The 24,686-nt window shown below is 47.0% G+C and overlaps 1 protein-coding gene across 7 annotated transcripts in view; it reads left to right on the top strand.

Moving 5' to 3' along the window:
* Window positions 1-1,442: 1,442 nt before the first annotated feature.
* The window catches only part of LOC120950755 (uncharacterized), an 88,968-nt gene continuing 65,724 nt past the window's right edge, over window positions 1,443-24,686 (top strand). Inside the window, exons 1-3 of one of the 7 annotated variants that reach the window (XM_040369030.2) lie at window positions 1,443-1,501; window positions 6,839-7,043; window positions 8,480-9,925. In XM_040369030.2, coding sequence (XP_040224964.2) covers window positions 9,400-9,925 — 526 coding nt within the window. In that variant the 5' untranslated portion in view covers window positions 1,443-1,501; window positions 6,839-7,043; window positions 8,480-9,399. Of the gene's footprint in view, window positions 1,502-1,641; window positions 1,661-1,971; window positions 2,144-4,863; window positions 7,044-8,479; window positions 9,926-24,686 lie in introns of those variants that run through there. The other 6 variants (XM_040369031.2, XM_040369027.2, XM_049607256.1 and 3 more) reach the window with 6 other exon arrangements.

The following is a 24,686-nucleotide window of genomic DNA, read 5'->3' as shown; positions in this document are numbered from 1 at the left end:
CTAGTGGGTACAGGCAGGCCTTGACCAACAACAGTTGTTGTGCTAATGAAGAAGATGAAGAAGAAACAAATTGACTTTTTGTACTCCTTGCTTCAAATCTGGAATCGTTCTTTATTTAAAAATGTGTGATGTTAGTTTTCATTGTGCTCTTTTAAAAAAAATGTTTAATATACTTTTAAAGTCACATGCTATTTATTTTATTCTTATTATTGAAATAGGATATTTTTCATTTGTCGCGTTCTCACACGGTAGTTTTGTTAGAAAATATCGCTCAACCCTACTTTTTCACTGAGGTAGGGGAAATCTAGCTGCCTGTTGCGAATCTTTTTGTAAGCAATCTGAGCTATCCATTGCTAGATGCATAACAAATAATATGTGCCTGCAATTTTTTGACAGTTTAAGAGAAAAATTGTAATAAATCGTGTTTAAACATTAGTTTTTGCTAATTTCCAAGTCCCAAATGTTCGGTGGTATATTCATTTCTTATAACAAGAACCCGTTGTTTATGAATAATTTTGTTAAATTACTATAATTTTATCCGATGCAAATAGTAAGAACAGATTGTTGGTTTGCAGTGCTTACAGCACTTCTCAAAATATTCTCGCGGGCCGCATTCATTATCCAGTTTGACATACCTGCATCCGCGGGCCGCCAGTTTGACATACCTGCATTAAAAGAACCGTAGCGTTCTTCTCTTGTCAACCGGTTCATTCATTTTTTTCACGTGAACTGAATGAACGGTTCTGATTCATTTGGCACACTTCTAGTACAGACAAACTTTGATCGACAACAGTTGTTGTGCCAATGAAGAAAAATAATAATAATTATAATATTAATAACAATAATAAAAAGTAAGTAGGGATTGTCTGTAAGAGTATTTTTCTTGTTTATTTATTCGTATTGAAATAATCTAAAAACTATTTTCAACTTCTTTATGGTTTAAATTCTTACCTCTTCCTTTTCAATAAACAAAGAAAAAACAGTTCAAAATAATATTTTATTTACAAATAATAACCAACCATTATAACGAAAGCGTACAGATCGCTTCCTAATGCCATCGGTTTGACGCGCATATTGTTGCTTGGGACCCTTGCCTCACGCATACATAACAAGCGAGCGCGTAAGGCTGCGCTCTAGCATATGGAACCGTGCGTCGAACACTCTATCGCCCATATTGTGCTGCGTTGGGAAACAACCTATCTTGGCCTTTGGAAAACCGCTTTCTGGCTGCTCCCGGAAGAACACCACTCAAACATGCATCGCGAGCAAATAAACACCCAATCGCACACTCTACAACATGCACGTGTTTGAAAAAGAAACTCGAGCCGTACGACAGCCTCTAGCTACAGCACAGCCTCAGTAACAGTATTGTGAATGTATTGCAGGGACGTTGTGTTGTGGCGCAGTCTTTTTTTTAAACAAAACCGAACCCTTAGTACGGTAAAGACGTCCCCGCACCAGTGTTTCGTGCGCTTCGCACCTCTCCGAACGTTTGCGTTGGGTTTGTTCGTCGTGTTTCGCACACAAAAACAAAAAAAAACAAAACGCCGTCTTATCTTCGCTCCGACCCATGCGCGAGGGATGCCAAGATTAGCCGAACCGAGATTTTGTGTCTGGCCGGCCGTGCTGAAAAATTCTCTACTCTCCCGTATTGGGCAGGGTGAGAATCTAACGCGCCTGTGTGTGTGTGTGTGTGTGGTTGTGGGGATAGAGCGTTAGAGGGGTGGGCAGGGAAGGGTGGAAAAATCAAAAACTTGTTGCACACTCCGCCGGACCAGACCGTTGCGATGTGTGTGCTGACCTACAACAACTTTCCTTTCCCAGCCCTACTGCCCCAGCCTACCGAACCGTCCGCTCCGGTGGGGCAGCGTGCTCATCGATGTGTGCGAGCTGAAAAGGGCCGTGCGCGTGTGTTTGTGCGAAACGTATGTGTGTGTGTATGTGTGAGTGTGTTTGCGTAAATGCACATTTATCAGTGCAGTTCCGCGTACTCGCCGCTTCGCAATCGCAATCTGGTCTTTAATCGAGGAGGCAACATTTGACCATCGCTCGTTGGCAGTTGCCGTTTACTACTGGGGCGGGTGTAACGAAGCGCACAACAGCAGCACGGATCTTGTACTTTAACGGTGAGACGACGATAAAGGTAGCGCAAAAAAGAATGCACAATGTGTGCAAAGTGCAGTGAAAACAAAAGCGTTATGTAGGTGTTTTAAGCAAAGGTTCTACAAGTGCGTACACCAAAGTTGACAAAGTGCGCGAAATCGGACTCTGCCAAGAAGTGCCGGGAACAAAACAAAACAGCTACAACAACAACAACAAACAATCGACACACACACACAGAGGTGTGTCGTCGTGAGTGGTAAAGGGCAGTGAAAGAATACGAACGTAATGTGCGCAAAAAAAAACATTCAACTTTCAGTGCGAATTTGATTATTCAACGATGCAATTGTATTTGAATGTACTGCCGGTTTTGCACTTCCCAATACACACAAACACACACACACACACCTGTCGTTCGTTCTGTTCCTTTTTTTGTGAAGTCGAGACGGGTCGAGCCACTCGAGCCGTCAAATGGCGTGGACACGCACGTGTGAAGGGGAAGAGCGGTGTAATGGTAATGAGACTGTCGTAGCGAGGAGCTTGTGGGGGAGGGAGGGTAGTTGAGAGTAGGAAGGGGGAGGAAGGGGGAGTGCTCCATTGGCGTCGTTGCATCCGCTGCAGCGCGCGGTGTGTGCATCCAAGACGTTTTCGCTTCGGTCGTTCAATAATAAAAAGTGTGCATCGAAACCGCACACACCTTTCGCCTCCTCTCCTACGATCAACTTCTCTCACACATTCCCTCTCTCTCTCTTACACACACACATCCACTCGGGCGAATCAGCTCCATGGGGCGCAGACGGCTCTTCGATGGTGTGTATGCGTCGCGCGCCACCTTCACGCACACAACGAACCCGCTCCTTATAATTAATGCAACAATGTTGCTCCGTTTTCATTACCTGTTTTGCTTCCCACCGACAGCACCGCGCTGTGCCTCTCCCTTCGCACGCCCTCTCCCTCCCCCCCCCCTTTTTTTGCATCGTTACCCCTTTTTGCGTCGATGCACATCCATCCTCTCTCTCTCTCTCACACGCACTGGTATTTCTTTCTCCCCTCCCGTTGCTCCAACCCACCTCAATCACCCCCCCCCCCCCCCACACCCTTTCGCACACTTCGCCTACAGCCCATCCAACTGCTCTAATGCTACCATTTCCCCGTTTTTCGCGTACTGCTGCTGCTTCGGTTGGAGAGCCGCGTGTTGTCATGGTAGCGTTTGCGTTTGGCCGTCTTTTTTGCCTTCATCTTTTGCGCCCGCGTGTTTGTATGCGTGTTTGTCACGCATGTGGTGTGTGTGTGCGTCTATGTGTGAGCATAAAAAAGCATAACGCGACGAAGTGTTTGCTAGCAGGCGGCGGCGGCGGCTCGCTGGGCAGTGTCGGTTCGTTTTCGCGTTTTCGTTTTGACGGCTTGTTAGGGCGCAGTTCGGTGTTGTTGTGGTGGCGCCGTCGGTGTACGAAAATCAAAACAACAAAACATATGTTTTTCGGAAAGTTCCACCCCAAAGGGTTGTGCGCGCACGGAGCGCCGCTCGGTGGAGCGCATTGTGTATCTGTGTGTGAGAGAAACAGAGAGAGAGAGAGAGAGAGTGGAAGAGAGGGGGATAGAGTGTGTGTGTGTGTGGGAGGCAGAGGCTTGCCGCCAAATATTGTTGCATTCTGTGTGGCATTGCGTGGGGTTTTGCGGACTGGTGAATATCGGTGTGAGCGAGCGATCGTGTGTGGGAGGGGGTTGCCGGACGGTCGGTACATTTATCAAACGTGAGACACGTGCGTTTTTTTGTTGTCGTTGTTGCGCTTCATGTTATCTGTGTGTCGCAGTGATAAGGTTCGAGCAGCTCAGCACCAATTGCACTGCAGAGTGGTGTGCAAAAATCATGTTCGTTATACCTACGATGAAGTTATCAGTCTGGAGAGAAAGATGCAATTATGTTGGATAATGTCGATTATTTATCTAACGAGTCGTGTGACGATCAGAACTGATAAAATACACTAGCAGACTGTCATTTCAATCAGCTTAATTTATTGCATTTCTCACTGTTGCTAGGGCTGTTTAGCATCTCTTCTATTTGTACATTTGTCAGTGTAGTGATTGTAACGAATGATTTAATCAATGATAAATGATTGAAGGAAAGAATCGAAAATGAAATTATTTTTTCTTACAAGTATGTTAACCTCTTTCATCGTCATTTCGCTCGCTTTGATTACAGTCTTACTCTTTTGTATATTTATACAAACTATTATAACTATTGATTATAAATTGAAATTAGCATAATAGCATTATTTATCATTTTTCTGCAAATATTCTTTGGAGAGATTTTTTTTTTATCTTACTATGATGAATTATGTTTTGCTCATTCATTATTTGAATATGTGGCAACAGCTTGTAACAGCCGTTAACTTGTTGCATAGCAGTTCAATTCTATACTTTACAAAAGGGTAAGAATGTGACATTAAAATCTATGTACGGTACACGCAAACCGAAAAATTTAAAATCATTTCGATTGTACAAAGTACGCAATTACACTCTTTTTTATTCCTTTACATAAATTCCTATCATTTTCGTACATTTCATTTCATTGCTTGTTAAATATAGGTTAACACTTCGCTCAGGATCCGTTGTATTGTATTGTATTCTATTGTACTAACACCAGTTTTAACACCATTTTTCCATTCCTTCCTGAGATCCTTCGAATCGTGCGAAATTTGATCCTTGAGCGGTCCACTTGTCTCACCGTTTATTTCTGCTAATGTTCACAGAGGCACATATACACACACACACGCCCCCGGACACACACATTGATAGTTCAACCCTTGTCTGAATGATTGTAAACGCCTCGTATCACCACCGGGGCGACCCCATCCCACATTGACTGCCCTTTGCAAAAAGAAAAGAGAAAAGTACTCACTCTATCCGTGCTAAGTGCAACAGTGTGTGTGTACAATACGTGTCCTGGTGTGAGTGCGAGTAAGCGAGAGTGGGAAAGAGACGGCAAATTGGGGGTGCAAAATGTGTGAGTGTGTGTGTGTGTGTGTGCGTTTGTGGGGAGCACGATCGTACATGCATACACGTGCTCGGTCGTCTCCATCACGTACAGTGCGCGCATGCTTGTGTGTGTGTGTGTGTGTGTATGTGTGTGATGGTGTGTGTAAAAGCAGCCGTGAAGATGCAGGGTTCGCTGCCGATGCAATGAGGGGGGCACATTGAGTTTGTGCGAAAATGTTTGCCAAAGCTCGATCAAAAGGGCAGCAGTTCGTTCACACATACCATCGCAGCGTTAACAAACAGCCGCCACTGCTCACCCTGCCCGCCCTACGACGGAGACGAGCGGCAGCCGACACGCGGACAGCGTTCCCCGTGCGGGTATGGGGCCGACGCGACGCGCTGCGAGTGTATGTGTGTACGGGCGCGCGAGCGAGACGGACGGCGAACGGTGGCGCGCGAGCGAGACGGACGATTGACTTCGCCTCAACTCTGTTGCATTGCGTGTCGGCGATGCACTTGGCGAACTGCAGTTTGTTCCGCAGCATCGTTCCCATCGCATCGCATCGCGCGCTACAACCGAGACGACCGTAGCTGGCCACGGACGAGCGTCGGGAACACATACAACACTCCTGTGCTGTCCGCCGTCGACTTCGAAAGGCACCCAAACCGCGCTCGCTCTCTCTGTGTGTGAAGCACTGCAGAAGCGTGCAGTCGACATTCGAGCATCCGTTCGGGCAGTGCGTGTGGTACGTGCGGCAGTGCAGTGGGCCGCCGGTAAAAGTGTATATCGTTGCTATGTCGACGATCGCCTACTAAGGAAATTGCGTCCAATGTACCAGTGTCAGTAACGCGCGTGTCGGAGAAGCAAACAGCCACGGCGAACGCAACGGAAAAAAAGTTTGTAACCGCGTTAGTTGAAGCGAACGAGAACTTTAGTGTGTTGGGCAGGATTTCTCTGCTAAAACCCGGAAACTTTACGTTCGGATCGGTGAGCTGTGCCGTGTGTGAGAAGATAGCCTTGGCGGTGACGGCTTGGCTGAGAAAGGGGCCGCCCAATAATCCTGAACGGCCGTGCGTAAATAGAGATAGCCGTGTGCGTGCCGGTGCGGTGGAATTTCGTGTGGTTAAATCCGCTCCCAATAAAACTCGTTGACGGCGCTTGACAAAATACAGCCGCCCAATCGGTAGCAGCGGCCCAGTCAGTATCGGACTGCAAAAAAAAAAAAACTGCCAGTTTTGATAGTGTGAGGAAGAGTGCGGCCTACGCGCACACGTGTAGTTTACGCCAGCTGATAACGCTTTCGGCGGCAGGCCCCAAACGCACAACTCGCAGGCGGTACGCAACACAGTTCCAAGTCAAAAAGCGTGAAAAAACGCCTGCATCCCCAACAAACACATACACGCATGCGGCCGATAGAAAAGTAAATATTCACCACCGCCTGGGGAAATTGCGATAAGTGAAGGGCGGTGAAGACACGGCACAGATATTCGATTGACCGCATATAGAGGCGCGAAAAGTGTAGAATTAAATGGGTAGAAAATAAACACTCCGCGTTGCGTTGTGATGTGTGATGTGCGGATTGGAGCGAGTCACAATCCTCTGGCCCTGCGCCCGTTGCAGTGAAACCCGCGTGGACGGAATGCAATTTTTATCTATCTCGTGTGTGTGTGTTGAAGGGGTTTGTTGAAACTGGAAAATCAATTGTGAAACAAAAAATTATCAGTGATTGTGATGGTGTATTTTTGTTGTCGTTAACAGTGTGCTGGGAATGAGATTAAGATTTACGTGTGCGTGTAGTACTTGCCTGGCGAGCAAGAAGATATGAGATACCCGCTCATTCAGTAACAAAATTAGTGTGATCGTGTGTGTTTTATGTGATTGTGCAGTGATGATTGTCCAATTAACGTAAAGATAGCAGATTTAAGAATTTTATCAAAAGGAGTGCTTCAAAAATATATATTTGGTAAGTAAATACGCAAACTTTTTTGAAATCCTCCTAAGGACAGTCAGGCCGTGTCGCCTGTAAAAAAGTGTATATTTTCCAGGGAAATCATTAGTCATTTAATGATTGCTAGTTTTTTTTTAATGTAAAATTATATAAATTCTATTAATAAATAAATGAAATGTGCAGCATATAAATGAGATAACGAAAATATTTATTTTCTCCTGACATGAATTTTTGTAACTTTTTTTTGCTTTTCGCAACCTTAACTATCGAGAAATTTTTTTTACAAGACGTTGACTAACTCTAACGTTTGTCTAAGATCGTAATACACATCGCAATAGAATTTGGTCAAAATATTCCACAGTGATTTAAATTTATGAATGCGTGTTGCTGATACAATTCTTTAATTGTTGTTAATTCTATAAGTATTCCAAGTCGTACTAACGTTTTATTATCCATAATAATTCTGTTAATTTGGTTTCAATGCTTTTGGAATTTCAAATAAGCTATATCCAGCATTAATGAACTGAAAAATTCAATAACACAATTTTCATTATTTTCAATGGTGTTATGCGTTGGTCATCCTAGCGGAAGTGAAAATATGCTAATTTTAAATATTCCAATGTTTTGAAATATTACAGGAAATCAAACTAATGTATATTATGTCTTAAATAAGATGTTAAATGGACAAGATAATAATTAGCCAAAATAGTGCATTACTTCAAATAAAATATGAGATCTTTGAAAATACCCCCGTGCAGGCAATTGGCTACAGCAAGAAGCAACTGCGGTTCTTTGTCATTGAAGTTATATATATTTCAAAGATATATCAACAAAAATATGCTTTTTAACATTTGTTAGATACATATAAACATTCGAGAACAATACAAAATTATGTAATTTTGAATTTTAACACCATAACAAATGCAACAAACATAGCCTGTGTGTTTTGTTTTCTTAACATTTTTTTGTCATAGTATTAAATTATTTGAAATGATGTATATGATCCCTTCGATCGAATTCTAATGACACTTGATCGAAACAAATAAAATATTTGTGATGATGTGATTTTAGTAGCTTTCATATAGCTAGGCTTGTTTAAAATGTTTTATGGTGAGCGAAGATCTAGTGTGACCTTAAATTATAAAACAGCTATTTCCATATCAAATTTCATTGTTTTTTTTTAAATTTCAAAGATCGGCCATATTGCTATTCAAATTTTCTTTTATTCTGAAGAAATGCCAGACTGTAATGTTCTTACTTACATTAATTATCATGTTCATTATCTTACTGTCATCTGTTACCTGTATTAGGTCCGGTTATTTAGGTATATTGAAATATTAAATGTAATTTTACGTTGGAACGCCTATATCATCTTAATGAATTAAGTTTAATATGACAAAAATTAAGACCATAAAATTTCTAAATGGTTCTTTCGGTACGTTTGATTGCAGATCTCCCAAACCCTAGCACCATCGCTTCCTCGACCAACCAATACCGACAGCCCGAGAACGATCGTACCCGAGTGGAAAACACATTGTATTTTCGCAGCAAAAACAACACAGAAATCTTTAAATATTTTAAGATAAACTCCATGTCCCGACAAATCTGCTTTTTTGCGATTACATAGTAAAGAAACACAGTAGTGAGGAGCTTACTTTTGCTCGTGCTCGTACCACCTTTTAAAAAAACCCGGAGGGACAATGCCGTCACGCACCACGGCCAACGATTTGCGCGAGCTCGATGTAGCGCCGGCAAGTGTAACGTTTGATCAAGCTTCCAGATGTTGAGAGTCGGAGTCACAATACGTCCACAACTGTCGGTTCGTCCAATCTGTACATTGTGTGGTCGGTGTTTGGTGGGAATGACAACGGTGTGTCCTCTTCGAAGGTGCTAAAAGGAAGCTCGCTGACGAGGCGGTAGGGTGTGAGAGTTTGGCCAGTTTGTTGTTGCGCTTGTGTGGGGTGCAGCAGGGAAAGCATTAGCCGAGAGGTAGAGACACACAAGCTACTTGGGACCGTGAAATACGCCGCGCGCAACAGTAATAACATAACGTACCGTAAGCCGAAGCGATCGAATCGTGTAATCGAAGCGGTCTCGTGGTTTTTTTCCTCCTATATCGAGAGGCCAACCGATACATCCAGGTGCATTCGGCGGCATAGATAACGCAGCATTAAGAGTCGGAATTGGCTCTCGAACGCAACAGTTTGATTGATATATAGGCAAGGCGTAGTCAGAGAGGTGCTGTAAACGAGAAGAAAGTAAGGCTAGCAGGAGAAGCGCAAGTTGAGGAGGGGTGTCGCAGGGTTGACGTAGACGTAGAGCTTGTTTGGAAGACATACGCGGAACCACACGGGCGTGTGGTGCATCTTGAATGGTGTCACAGGACCGCTGGACGGAAGCAATGTCCGACTCCGGGTACGATTCGCGCACGGACGGCAACGGTGCGGCCAGCTCGTGCAACAACTCGCTGAACCCGCGGACGCCGCCGAACTGCGCCCGTTGCCGCAACCACGGGCTGAAGATCGGGCTGAAGGGCCACAAGCGGTACTGCAAGTATCGCGCCTGCCAGTGCGAGAAGTGCTGCCTGACGGCCGAGCGGCAGCGCGTGATGGCCCTGCAGACGGCGCTGCGGCGCGCCCAGACCCAGGACGAGCAGCGGGCACTGAACGAGGGCGAGGTACCTCCCGAGCCGGTAGCTAACATTCACATACCAAAGCTATCAGAGCTGAAAGACCTGAAGCATAATATGATTCATAATTCTCAGCCGAGATCGTTCGATTGCGACTCCTCCACCGGATCGATGGCGTCCGCACCGGGGACCTCCAGCGTGCCACTGACGATACACCGACGGTCGCCGGGCGTACCGCACCACGTTCCCGAGCCGCAGCATATGGGAGGTAAGTACGATCATGCGTCTTCATTTCTTCGTTTTTTTACAACTGCTTCAGTCTGTTGAGGATTTAACACACTTTTCATACATATTTACCATTGGGATAAAAACTGAGGCTCGCATAGAGCTTCTTCGAATGGTTCGAATCATGCACCGAAAACACTTGCAAGACTATGATTTGCTCCAACATCACGCAAAGTGGATCATCTCCAAAGTGAGCGCATCTTTAATGCTTAGATTGCGCACCAGAGATCCTCCAGTTCCCACGGATTGGGCCTGTGCTACATTTTTTTGGTTCGCTTAGGCACTGCCTCAAATTGGAGCATCTCAGCACGGTACGCACGAGGAACGGCTGCACTCAGACAACGGTCGGAAATCCGTGCAATCCCGGGAGGGGACCGGTTTTAATGCTGTTTGGTCTACGTTGCCTCGCTAAACCTACCTTCCGGGATCTCTGCAACATTTTTCGCTCACCTGCCACTTCGTTAGATTGTAGTTCCCGTCGCGAGGACAGTGCCGGGAGTTCGGTGGAGCAATGCGCTAGGCTCCAGAGAGGAGGCTACGAATGCCTTGGAATGGACGCTACACACTCTTTTTGTGCGTACTTCCACCACACGTTACCTCGACGATTACCCTGGTGGCCTGGTGTGCCTGGTGTTTGGCGTTTACGTCTCACTTCGTATGTGTTTCACCCATCACCCTTCGTTTCGTTGTTGGGGGCTCTGCTTTTTTTCTGCTTCTTTCGTACTCCCTCTCACACCACTGCTCCTTGCTCCAGCACGTCCGAATTTTTTTTCGCATCGTATTACCATAATTATATTATTTAATTATCTACTTCTTTTCGAACGGTGGCGTTGGAGCCCGTCCCTCTCTCTCTTTTTCCCTCTTTTCCCTCTCTTTGTCTGGCACTGTGTTCGTTTGTTTTACTTGTTTGCACGCTTGGACAATGCTTGTTTCTTATGCATCATCCCCCATTGGTACATTCTTTAGCAAGACGCGTATCCTTTCGCCTGCATGCAGAACCGTTTAAGTGCGCCCAGGTCCGGAGTGAGACGAAATTGATCAGAATTCAGACACACCTCGTTATGGGGCCGATGATGTACCGCCATGCTGTCGGACGCATTGGTTTGGCGACGAAGGTGTTTCGGTGCCCTGGTACTACAAATAATGGCAAACGGTGCATTGGCGTATGCGTATGCTTCTTCGCCCCGGTTCGTTTTAAACGGATCGGTAATAGTAAAACAACACGTAAAAGCGATATTTTGTAGTGGACTTTGGTAAACAATAAGGTTCCGGCTGCAGTTGGATCTTGTTTTTCTAGCTACGGAATGTCCGGTGTGCAAGGCAGACGTTCTTCAGCAGGACCTGTTCGTGATAAAACACAAAGGGACAAACTTTTCATTTGCTCCTATTTGTACAACTGCGTGGAACACACCTCATATACACGCACACAGGGTACCCGGGGAAAAATGTCGTGTCGCTTCCTTGGACGATTGGTATGTATTCGGAAAAAGAAAATACTTTTCGAGCTCGTGTGCCGGGTGGCGGTGGCTGCCGTTGTTGGAACGGTTATCGCCAAATTGCTCTTAACTTTGCCACTTGTGCAATTATTACTTGTTATATCTTTTCCTGCCGGCTGGCTTCTCTCTATTTCCCCCAACCTACTCTCCCTTTCCCTTCCTTTCCTCTATCGCCGCCATCATGCCAAAGGAAGCTGCAGTCAGCACTCCCTACTATCAGTTGAATGTGTGTAGTCAAAGATTAAGCGTTGCCCGTATATGCTAAATAAAAGTTTGCACGCAATTCCACGCTTTTCCTCGCCGCCTGCGTACGGTGGGGCTTTGGCGGCGGGGCAATGTTTTCTTCCTGCACGAGAGGACGATTAGTTGACCTTACTTAGCGCACGGAGGGAACGCAGGAGTGTGGGTAGGGTAGGTTACTGAATGACCACGTAAGAGACGTTTTTGCTTTGTTATTGATTATTTTTCAGAGGAAACAGAACAAAATGAGCAAGTTGAACATTTGATTTACATTCTTGGGCTGTGAGATTGCATTAGATTTGTGTTGAGCTGTTTTTTGAAATGTAAAATTATTAGCAATTACTGAAGGTTTGCTGAAAGGAGAGCTGAAGAAGTATTCTATTGGGAAATATATGTCTATAAATGTGCAAAATACTTTCTCAGAAGATTCAAAAAGCTCGGAGAAAGATCTTACATTTTGTGTTGTAAATGTGATCATTGAAAACCACACAACACTAAATATGGCTTGTAAATTTTAATTTTTAACGATATTGCCTACATAAAACATCTAGAGTCTTAACATCGCTTAGAAATGCCGTTTGGCCCCAGCTACCAACATGCCGGTCAGCTCCAAACCCGCCTATGGAAGCACATCTTTGGCTTGTTATTATTGTTTTCATCCCCTCTAAAACACATTCCCGGTGCGGCATGTTAAAACTGTCATTAGAAGCTTTGGCGCGAATCGCGCGCGCCCGCACAGGGGTGTAGGAAACCCGTTCGCTTCAGCTTCAGGCTGTGTGTGTGTGTGTGTGTGTGTGTGGCTGGGCATAGGAACGAATTTGCGGAATGTTGCAGAATGTGTCGCCAGCAGGACAGTGCGGTGCGGTGTGCATTTGCTAGAACAGGTTTCGCGAAGGAAGAACGTTTGCTAGCTGGCTGTGTAAGGCTTTTGAAGGTATTTGATTGATTGCGACCGCCAACGTTCATCGTTAATCATGCGCCCGCTCAGAATAGCCTACCAGTCATGGGTGGAGGAGTTCGCGGTGGAGTTCTTTCCAGGCAAAGCAGGGAGCTGCGTGTGACCCGGACCCGCTTGCACATTGTTCGACTGCCGCAGTCGCTCCATCGAATGTCCCGGGCTTTGCTGGCCGGCTTTGCGCACCAGCTCGCTCTGGCGCAATGAGTGCAATTTTCGTTGTGATCGTGAAAAGATCGCCCGAATCATCCGGTAGTCTGCTCCGGTGCTGCAACTACTTATTAAGCAGCATTATGTATCTTACAGCTCATTAGGCGGCGTCGAAGGAGCACATCAGCAAACAACCGTACCGTAATGTCTTAAATGCGCGTTTATGATGGGGTGACGGACCTGACGGCATGGCGGCCGTTGCTTTTGTTTTGATTTTGTTTTTGGCACTTATAAGCTGTGGTGGGGTTGGGCGGATGGGGTCCCCCAAACAGGTAACGACTTTGACCGTCGCCGTAACTGGTCGCTGGTCACATGTCGAAAGGTGGAGGGCTGCACTATCAAATGTCACTGCATCGAAACGACGGGAGGTGTTGTATGTGTACCATGTTACTGTTTGTGTGTGAGTGTATGCTGGCCAATGTTGCAGAGGTTTTTGCGCGCGTACGATCGCCCTGTAACCGGTTTGAATTTTTGCACACATTTTTTTGTGTGTTTCCAGCATCAGGTCGCGCAGGAAAAGGTGATTCGATCCCATTTCTCTTCGCTCCAAAATCGAGCGCATGCACCTCGGTACGCGGTATGTGTGTGTGTGTGTGCTTACGTGTTTGATGGGTCCGGTTACTGCGCACATAAATCCTCGACACAGTCGGACAAGGGCTCTCGTGTCTCTACTTTTTGGCGATGGCTTTTCGGCCACTCGCGCGCAGCTCCTGACGGCTCCGAGCGGCGATGGTGTTGATTGAGTCATTTACTACCGAAGCACCGATAGAGATCTCGCTGGTGGTGGTGTGCGCCACAGATCTTGACGACAGATTTTTTGGCGTCCGTAGAAGCTCATTTCACGGTGCGATGAAGACGAATGGCCGGCTAGAGAGCGCCGAGTCGCTCCGAGCGGTATTGTGGTCAGAGTGAGTAGCTTTGTCAAGGCGTCGTTACCCTTTATTTCTCTCGCGATCTTCGTTTTTTTTGGTTAATCAAGAAGGGGAAAAGAATGACGGCAAACTGGCTGTTTGAGAAAAGCGGAGGGTTGGCTTAGCGACAAGGGTGCTACATAAAAAAAGAAACAGACAAAGAGCGTGTTTAATCCGATTGTTGTGTTGTTTCCGGTTGAGGGAACCGCCGTGCTCTGCCTTCCAAACTTCCGCACTAAACAACAACTTCCTGCGCATGAGGACTATCACTGCCGCAAGGCGCACATCTGAAGAAGCCCAAAACTCGTCGTCGAAACACCCCAAATCAAAGGTCAAACCTGGCGGTTACTGCTTCTTCTTGTAAGTCCGCCGTCGTCATGCTTTTGTGCCGTACATTGACACCTCAAGTAAAACAGAGCAGCGGCTAGCAGGGACTTTTGATGAACACTTTCGTCCTCGCCTGATGAGTGGTAGAGGCACGCAAGCATTTCAGTTTTTCCCCTCCTGTCGAATTGTTTTCCCCCCATGCGAAAAATGGTTACAGTGTTCGACCGTGAGTGAGTGATATTTTAAAAGATATTTCACATTTACTGCTGCTCCCTTTCCTGCGCTGCGACGAGCGCACTCGCTCGTACATCCCATTAGCGAGCACGCGGCCCTACCAATAGATTGCAAATGCGCCTTTCTGCGGGCGAGTCATGAGTGAGACATCTATGACGGATACCATGTGGACAAAGCGTAAAAAATGCACACAAACACACACACACACACACACACACACACACACTTGCACTACGGCAAAGATCATCTTTTACGCGCACCGCACACCGATCGCGGCAGCGCCCAAAGTGCATAGCGATGGTGGAGGCTTGCGTTTTGGAACAGACCGCGCACACGGGCCGCCGGTGTGACGTGTGGAATTTCAGCTAATTAGAAAATTATTAATAGTTCCTTGCGCACATGATCGGTGCGCCATTCTTCTTCCTGGCCAAAGTCACCCGGGTCTGCATTTCCGGAGCAGAGTCCTCGACAGGTTTTCACTTTCCCTGTCACACGTTTGAGTGTGCCTATGTGTGTGTGTGACCCCTTCTCGTCTTGTGCCTTGGGGTCGGCTAGCAATTTCTAAAACTTGCTCAATGGCGCATCCTTTTCCTCTCTGTGCGGAGAACGTTTTTCCGCGAATCCATCCCCTCGCCCCAGGTGCTTATGCAATCAGCGCTGCTTTACAAATTAAAACGTAATTTAGATCCTGTTCATTAAGGCGCGCGCCCGATGCGATCCTTTCCCCGCGCCACGCGGTGCAATTAAAAGCGTATTTGAATAATTTGATTATTGTATGCAAATCAAAGAAATTTGTCTTTACCGGCAACAAAGGCTTGGCATGTGGAAAACCAGCACACCGACAGAACAGGCCTGTGGGAAAAGGGGAACACACACCGGCACACCAAACTGGTTCTTTCCGGGTGCGCGCGCGACAGCAGATTACATCTGGTGACACGAGATAATTTCCATTCCGCGATGCGTTTTGTGCTGTTGGGTTGTTGTGCGTGTGTTCGGCCGAAGAGGGGGGGGGGGGGACTTTGGACAGCAAATGGCTTGTTAATGGGCTTTTACCTTTGAGAACTGAACCGCAAAACCCTGCCGAACAGGGGTGAGTCTTGAGACAGTCTATCGTAGAAGCTGCTGCGCGTTCACTTCCTCATCACGCAAGCTGGCGCGCGCACACGGCCTTTATTTTGGCAGCTTCAATCGGGAAGCCAGCACACACACACGTTCGACAGCTAACGAGAAGCAGGGTTGGGACCACCGATTAGAGATGTGCAATCCGCGCTGTGCACTTTTGCATCGTCCACACACCCCGCGGACACTTTGCTCGCTTTTCGCCCCGTTGTTCTCGGTTGATTTCGCCGTTCGGCCGCCGACTTCGATTCCCTCATACGGGTGGAAACCGAAAATAATGCGCGAGTTGCGCCGCCACCCGCCTAAATTTAGCACCACGAGCCGGCCGCGAGAGCGGCAACACTGTTGCGCGGCCAAATGTCTATTTTCGTCTAATTCCGCACAGCCCGTCGGTACGCTAAGCCGCATTGCGGCCCCGCCCTCGCTGTCCCCGCCGATGCCGATTGCGGAGCAATGTGCGCACTTCTTGAGCAACTAGGGTGCACTTGCACCCCTGTCGTACTAACCTTTTCCGTGCGCCGTGCGCTCTCGTGCGCACTGTTCTTCCTCTCTCTCTCACACAAGCGCATAAAATGTGCAGTTTGCGGGACAGATGTGTGTGTGTGTGTGTGTGTTTGTGTGTGTTGCGCTTTCCGGTTCGTTACGTGTGACGTGTGTGCGCGCGCGCCATTGCTAAAGCGATCGATTATCCTCCGGGAGCGCTGTTCTGTTCGCTCTTGTTCTTTCAATTTTAACCAACCAAGCAAACCACCCACCCATCCAACCACCATGCACCCCGCTGCCTGTGCCACATGTGCATCAGTGGTCAGCTTGCATGCTCGAATGCAGCAAAAAAATGCAATGCAGAGAGTGCAGCAAAAACAAAGCACACCATGCGACAATGCAAAGATGTAAAAGTCACACACCTCCAACGAACCGCAATAGATGGGATGGCCCCTGGTGGGAGGAACGGGCAACGGGAGAATAGGGGCAGCGATGATGATTGATACATTCATATTCGTCGCCGGAGACCACCCGGGCCACCGTGGCAGCCCTTGGGGGGGAATATGAGCATCGCGTCACGTCGTACTTAATCAACGCGTGTGCGTTATTTGTCTGCGGCACTTCCGCGTGCGTATCTGTCGTGTCCGTTCGGTTCGGTCGGTTCTCGGTTGGCCGTCCCGGTGCTGGACACACGCTTTGCGCGATTGCGGACAGTCTGCAAACGGCAACGGTATGGTGTGAAGAAGTGGTTCTTTTTTGTGTGCTTCTTTTCTTTCGGAAATATGAAATTTCTTCCGCTGCCTGCCTGGACGCCGGGAACTGGACGAACACACGCGCGGTCCGCCGTATTTTGCCATTTTCGCTCGGATGTGGTCGGATGTGGGGCCAATTGCACACACAAACCGCGCGAGGTGGAATGTATTTATTTACGTTTTAACGGTGCAGCTGTCTCCTACCGGTGCATTTCGTGAGGTTCCTTTTGCCCATCGGGAGTGTTGTGAGAGGAGTGGCCGAAACAAAGCGGACCGAAAAAAAACTGCTACGGCAACAGTTCGAAAAGCACGGACGCACAAAAACGAGATCGCTCGGAAAAGTGCAACTGGTGGCGATGGTGCATTATTTCACATTCTTTTGGCCGTACGAATAAAAACATGAAACAAGTGCCATGCGAAAATTGAACTTAAAAGATCCACCCGTACCGGTTGCACGGCAGAGCGTGCCCGAGTGGGACGTCCGTTAAGGTGAAATAAAATAAATTAACTACAAATTTACAATTAAATTGATTCCATCCATTGCACTGAGGTCTGAGGTCTCTGAGCAGGAGTACTAATATTCTACCGGCTGGTCCGTTTGCAGGCTGCAACACCGTCGTGCAGCTTTCCCCTCGAGCAGGCAGTTAGTAGGCAAAGTTTATGTGCTAGATAGCGGTGGTTTTGCGGGGAGAATCAAGTCTAGCATACACACACACACAAACAAACACCGGTAAAGGTTGAAAGGCTGTCTCAGGGGACCGAGTTGCCGATTGGGCGCTGGTTCGTCCACCGTCCATCGCGCGTCCTGAACGGAAACAATAACACTCATAATAATGTTTCAATTAAACACAGGCGGGACGACAGGAACCGGTTATGATGGGACAATTTCACAATTGCACTTGACATTGGGCGCAGAATTGGTTTGCACCAGCCATCCAGGGACAGTTGACCATTGCCCACTTTGAGCCATTGGTCTGGAGCTTTTACATGCTAATTAGATTTCAGTTAGACAACTCTGCGCAACATACGAATGCTTTCAATATGTTGCACAAGGGCACAATGCCGCAACAAGGTAAATGTTTCCTGTTTCTATAAAACAGACTAGACGTACTTTAACCAAGCTATGGACAGAGTCTATTTTCGGATGTCATAATTTACGTTTGAATTATCAATCACATTTAGTGACTGCTTAACCTGCTTGTTATGCTTATCCTGTGTATCCTGTGCAACGTTTAATTGTTCCGTTGTGTCGTTAAACTAGCTTAAAGCTTCTTGAACCATTGAAGCTACCATTATGAATGCAGTATAAGCATGCAAGATTTATTTCTTTCCTTCGTTTCGATTATTCTTTCGTAAAAGGCATCTTGATTTAATAAATCTTTTGCGATAATCGGCTACACAGCATCGCATCTGCGGGCAGAACGGTACTCGATCGAGCAGTCGCCATATCTAGGAGTGCGTAAACAAGTTTAGGTTGCCACGTGATTCGATTCATTTCACACCGACATGACAGCAGAATAGAATACGGGTGCGCCTTGCCGCACTACCGTTGACCGTCGCGCGAGACCTTCTCAATGGCTGCATTCATCTCGCTGCTCGCAAGTGCGCCGTGAGTGGAGCATAAATCTCGACAAACGTTATTGCATTTCATCGACTGTCTTCGATCGGGTTTGGGGGGGGCTGGGTAGACATTTAGGAAGCAATAACAACTGTCTTATCGTGCAAGGAAACACACCGGCACGCGGCTAAGCCTGTGGTGCAGTGGTTTAGATTCCTTTTTACTTTTACTTACCACCGCACATGCTTTATGTTGGATGTTCAACAGGCAGCGCAGACAGGCTGAGAGCGGTACAGCATACACACGCCGTCTTGCTTGATAGACAAGGCTTCGCGGCCTGGCATTGCCGTGGAGTGACGTGTAAGTAGTGCCCCAAAGGCACCACTCTTCACGGGATAGAATTGAGTGCGTTGATGTGAACGGGGGGCGAGGAAGCGTAGTGCCGGTTGTCGTCGTAGTTGCAGCTTCTGCCCGAGCAGCACTGTCAAAATGGGTTTTGCGCTAGGTTGAGAATCGGAGGAGGGCCTTCGCCGTAGAAGCCGTAGCGATCGTCCTCCGCGAGCACGGGACGCAATGTTGCCACACATTTTGCCGCGCTTTTTTGCACTCGGCAGAGTTACGACGGCTCTCCGGTATGGAAGCGAGCAGCACATCTCACGGGCTGCGTCGAAAATCGAGCATAATTGTATGCTGTCTGATCTATTTCATTTCGCGTTTTATGTTTTATTCGACTTGCTGTTTTCCGCCGCCCGGCTCAGCTTCCAGGCAGGGCGGGAGGCTCATTGTAGGTTAGGGCCCCGTTTGACGTGGGCCAGACAGTCGGCGATGGGGCGAATATGGGGAGAGGTTGGTGACCGATCCCTACTCCATCGTGTCCTCCTTGAGGACTAGTTTCGCTCTCCGACACTCTTGACACTTCTCTTCCTTCGTCTGATCCTCTCCAGGGAAAGGCTGCTGGACGAGAAAACCTTGAGACGCGGGAGCAGCCAGAAACCGGCTCCTCCTGTGCAGCGTGCAACAAACAAAACAGCAAAAGATTCGAGGCTCCACACTGTGCACTACTACGAGAGAGAAAGAGTGTGTGTGCGTCCTGGGGTAGTTCTGTCAATGCTGAAAAAGGTGGCAATGGAAGAAGAGCTAGAAAAACAGAGGCATTATGGGGTGTTTCAGGCAGGAGGATTGGTGGGTGTTAGGCCGGGCAGGAAACCGGATGGGAAGTCGAACGGGATACGGATGCTGCTGTTACGCCACTGAAGCGGAATCGTTTGCGGAATCGGTCAACATTGTTGAGATGGCCGTGTTCAGCCTGCGGTTGATTTAGTTACTTTTTGATTCTTTTTTGATTCATTTCGTTTGTGTGTCCAAATGAAGTGTGCTGTTGGGCCGGCAGATAGGGCTTTCGGCGGGTACGCACTCGAGAGTTCGTGCGCGTATTTCTCGAACGTCACGGCATACCCTCATCAAGTGAGGCTGTCCCGCGATAGGTCTTGTGTATGTGTGTGTATGTGTATATATTTTAAAATTCTGGTTTGGGGCATCAGGACCCTGAAAATGTACCACCGAAACCCAACGGAGAGACGAGCTTGTCTGAGAATGGTTGGGAGCGCAAGCAGTGGTGCTTACGATTTATAAAATAAACAACGACGTACGGATACCGTGCGACGGGATTAAGGTCACGTTCAATGTTACGATTGTCGATCGAGACAGGCATCTTAAGCGGGCTGAACGGCTTGGTCACACTGGAAGGGATTATTTACCGATATAAGCGATTTCACCATTGGCGTTGTCCGTAATGCGAGGGCGCCGATAAGCTGACCGAAGCAGGCGCGAAGAGTATTTTTGTAACTTGGTTGAAGAAACAATCACAAGCATCTTGATGATAAGGGATAATGAATTAAACATAATTGCATCACCTGTGATGAGACAGTTGATAAATGGGACGTCTCGCGAAATTCTGGAAAGCGAGCAATATCTTCGTACAGCTGCATCTGACATTGACGTGGCTGCCGGTTGCATTGCGAAACGTCAAAGGTGGCGCTAAAAGTACATGTTTAAAATTAGTTTCCATTTTGTTTGTTTGTAATGCGCTCCGGTTTGTGTGCATGTGTTCGGGTTTTTAGCTATTAACTGCAATTTCTGCACTGCAAAATGTAGCCGTTCCGGTATGATCAGCTGCAGACACGTGGTGGACGGATCTTCTGCTTCGCGCAAAGTGCACTTAAATGGTCGTCGAAGGAGTGGACAGCGCCCGCGTCTGAGCTCATAATCGGCAGGCCAATTATGTCGACGGGAATGTGGAAGGATGCTTGCTGCAGCGAACAAGATGCATTAAGCATGGGCAATCAATCATCCCGTGGCTCTGCAATCGAGGTTTCCGTGACACACACGCGCGTCCCCGGGTGTCGTCGCTGACGATCGCGTGTTTTACAAGTGCGTCCGTGCGTTCCGTACGTCCGCTGCGTCGCCGTCGTCCGAGCCACAACATGCCCACGGCCAATAATCAGTATAATTCGGTTTAACGTTTGGTTAGATTATCGGGAAAGAAAATATGCCGAGGTAAAAACGGATCACTTTTCAAACCGAACCGAGCGCAGGACTGCAAAGATGGGAAATGTGTGTTCACGTGTTGCGTGCGTGATCCAGGGTGTATGTTGCGAGAAATTATTGGAATCATTCCAAAGTTATGTCGGTAACCTCAGCGTTTTTCGTGCGGTGTGTCGGTTTTATGCAGAAAGCAGAGATCTTAAAGTGAGCTGGCATTTTGATATAGCACATATATTCGATGGATGTAGCTTTGAGTTATCCTCAATGACCATTCTAAATTATTTTATCCTTAAGGCTGTTTTTGGGCCGAGTCCTGCAAGACTAGAAAAAGTCCGATACCTATTCTAACTGTCCTCCCATGTACACGTTTCTGCATCGTTCCTGGAAGTCATGCAGGTCATAGAGAGTCATTCAGTTTCATCACAGAAACGAACAGAACATTGCCATCAAATTGGACAGTTTCAAAACTTCATTCAAGCAAAGATTAACAATCTAGCGTTAGCTCCATAAGATATTCGACCTCCAGGTTAAGTTATATTGGTCTCTAGCTAAGGTTGATGTATTGATATGGTCTTCAAAACCTCTACTACACCCTAAATATCTTTGTCAAAGTCGTTAACTCTCACCTGGCATGTAGAGGAACAGGCAACAGACCAATGATTGAAAAGCCACGCTCATGTCTTCAGACCATAACCTCGGCCAAATTTAACTTCCAATCTATGGATGAAACCTCATCGTTAATGTCATTAACCTTTTGCAAAGCTTTTACTCCAGTGCCACCAACAAACATTGCGTCAAAAAACGACCAGTGTCACGTTCTCCTCCCTGTGTATCGGAGCATCTACGAAAAAAATACCAAAAGCCTCCCTTAAACTGGGAGGCCCATAATTCCAGCTGAACGCTTTAGATTGGAACGGAACTGGCGGTGTCTTTCGTAGGGCTCGGAACGTTTTCCTACCAGCTTCTGTTTGCTCGAACCCGAAGCAGAGCACAAACCGTCTAGGTTAGCTGACAGAAGAAATTGCAAGATGCACAAAAAATCGCACACACATACACACAGACGTTAACAGTGTATTGCGACCGAACGGGCAGCAAAACGCTGTGGCTATTGTGCCAGACCAGAAGGGAGGAGAACTCAAAAACGGTAAAGCTAATAAACCTGTTTCTTTCCATTTTTTGCGCATTGATTCATTTCTTGCGCCGGCGAGAGCTGCCCGGCAGTTCCTGTTGCATACATGCAGGGAGCGCGGGTTTCTCGATGTGCGCCACCTCTGCCGCCGGCATCGCCACCACCGTCACCACAGACCGGCTCGAAGGCTGCGGGATGCAAGCGCGGCAACCACTGGAAGGTAACCTCTCGGGGCGATTGTTGTATTTACCAATCGTGATGCATGATCAATGTTGTGCGGAGTATTTTATTTCTTGTAAGCAGCAGTTTGAGGATCGGCCAGAGGTTTGGGTAAACATTTCAGTCGCTCAGTCGCTCGCGAAACAGAATAAAAAAAACGCACACAGCGTTCAAGAGAAAGGCGCGCATGGCGGTGGATGTAAAATGCCTCATTTGTGGCGTCTTTTCCCCTGCGCGCAGCAGAACGTGAATGTGTGCAGAGCATGGTGTAGCGTCGGACGAGGAGCATGAATTTTGAGCAAGCGGAGATGGTTTTGAGTAAATCGGTTTCTATGCAGCCAAGGCAACGGCAGCCGCATAGAACTAGAGCACGGTGGGCCAAGTCGCAGTCGGGGCACGGAAGCAGGGCAGAATCGCGACTCTCTATCGCCCTTGTTGGACGACGGATAGGACCGATGCCGGTGCGGGTCAAGTTCAGTTGGCTTACCGATGCATCATCGGAAGCCATCTTAAGTAAATGGAGAGCTGGTTGGCGATGGAGCATGGGGCTCGCTTTACTCTTTTGAGTGGGCACAGGAGTGTTGTGCTAGAAATAGATTCGGCTCAAATTACGGCTCGGGCTTGCCTAGAGAAAGGGCAATGAAGGATTGAACACATCAAAGTTAAGTATTTTTTGTATTTGTGGTTGCTGTCGTTAAATGGTTTATTGAAGCGTTTCCATTATAAAAGTTGTGAAACAGTTGGAGGATGAACAGAAAAGCGTGGATGTGGAATTATATTTGAATACAAACACATTGCACATGATCACATGGATCAACGGTATATAATTTAGTTGGATATAAAAATGCACATCCAGCATTGAGGATGGTATTTTGCCATCCTCCACAGCTCATTATGTTCACAAGGTGATGGTGGCGATGGTTTCACAGTAAAAGTTTCTCAGGCAAAACGACTGCGAGGCATTGTGCGAAAGTTTGCAGTACCGTGTTCTATGTTCACAATTGGGTTTTAAATGCCCCAAACTGTTCGAACCCTTCTCACATGGAGTGTGTGTGTGTAGCTGTGTGTGTCAAGGACCGCAAACAGGAAGGGTCAAGGGACAAGGGAGGGCTTGTGATCGGAAGCGCAACAGAATCATGATGAGCGCAGACTGGCACCGGGCATAATTTGCCCGTTTTTTTATCGTGTGTTGCGCATTACGGCCCTATGTTGAAGGAGATCGTTTTCCTCCCCACATACATACACACACACACATCGATCGTAAGGTATGCAAGAGGAATGTTGCCTTAACACTGCGCGAGTTCGGTTGCAGTCGATAGAATTCGGTGGTTTTGAGTGCGTGCAGCGCATATTAACGCCAAGGTTGGTCAAATCGTTTTTCAACGCCCCTTGAACTTTGGTGATGCGAGTCAAGGAAGAAGAGCAAGAAAACAAACACTCCACAGAACTTTATGATGCATGGACGCTGCTGCAGTGGCGGTGATGGTGCTGTTGTTTCGTGTGTCACTGTAACACGGCTCATTAACGGCTGCAGACACAGCGATGGTGTCGTCTGACGAGTTTACTTTAAATTAGCGATGGCAAAATCAATAGAAACTTTCGTCGCCGCCGCCGCCGCCGTCTTTTGTATTGATCGCACTGTCCAGCGAAACAAGGTATTAGCACATCACGATCTTATCCCGATTCCTGATCGTGTAAGGTTTACTTACTTTTAATGAGCCTAAAACAAATAGGAACAATGCTCGTCGGAATGCTCTGCAGCAGCTGCGTAGTGTTTACTGTTGGTGTTCGCTTGTCTTGCGATGTTTTGCTTGATCTTAATTATTAATAAGGGCGCGGTACTATTTGTTTGCAAAAAGTCTTCTATAATGATCGATTGTATTTTTTAAATGAGATGTAAACTTAAAATATTTGCACAATATAAACATCAAATGCAAAACTTGCTAAGGAAGAACGTAAATATTGCGTGCCTTGTGTGGAATAGTTCCTTTTTATTTGAAGTTTTCAATATGAGTAATTTTTAAAAGGCACTTTGACATATTTGTTTTCACCAATGTTACAGACAATAAATCAAATATGCCTGTAATTGTATCAGATAACCTGAAATCTTTTGCAAGATGCTGTTCAGATAATCATTTCAAAGTTCAAGTCATATTTGAGATTTAGATTTAGATATAAAATTGTGCACAGCATAAACCTTTTATGCATTTCATGTAAATCGCAATCACCACACAGCACACAGGCGAAACAGATTGTAATATTTTCATTTAAATAACATCCCCCAACCACCCATATATGTGTGTAATCGAGTGACCTTGATGCATTCAGCGATGCATGGCTTGGCATAGAGGGGGCACCAAAATCGGGACGGGCGGTAGGGCAGTGCTAGCACAAGCGCAGAAAATTGCCTTATCAAATAACAAACCCTTTCTCCTCATGGTTGCATCCGCACTGCCCTACCGCGTCGACCGATGCATCCGATCGTTTTCATGCCTGAATCAGTTGGAAAAACTTCTCTCTCGTCGGCGTCGCGAATGGAAAAGCGTTTCACAATTGCTTCCTACTGT

The sequence above is a fragment of the Anopheles coluzzii genome, chromosome 2, assembly GCF_943734685.1.
Source record: "Anopheles coluzzii chromosome 2, AcolN3, whole genome shotgun sequence".
Classification (NCBI taxonomy): Eukaryota; Metazoa; Arthropoda; class Insecta; order Diptera; family Culicidae; genus Anopheles; species Anopheles coluzzii.
Note: the sequence above shows the minus strand (reverse complement) of the source record. Positions and strands in the feature narration are given on the sequence as shown.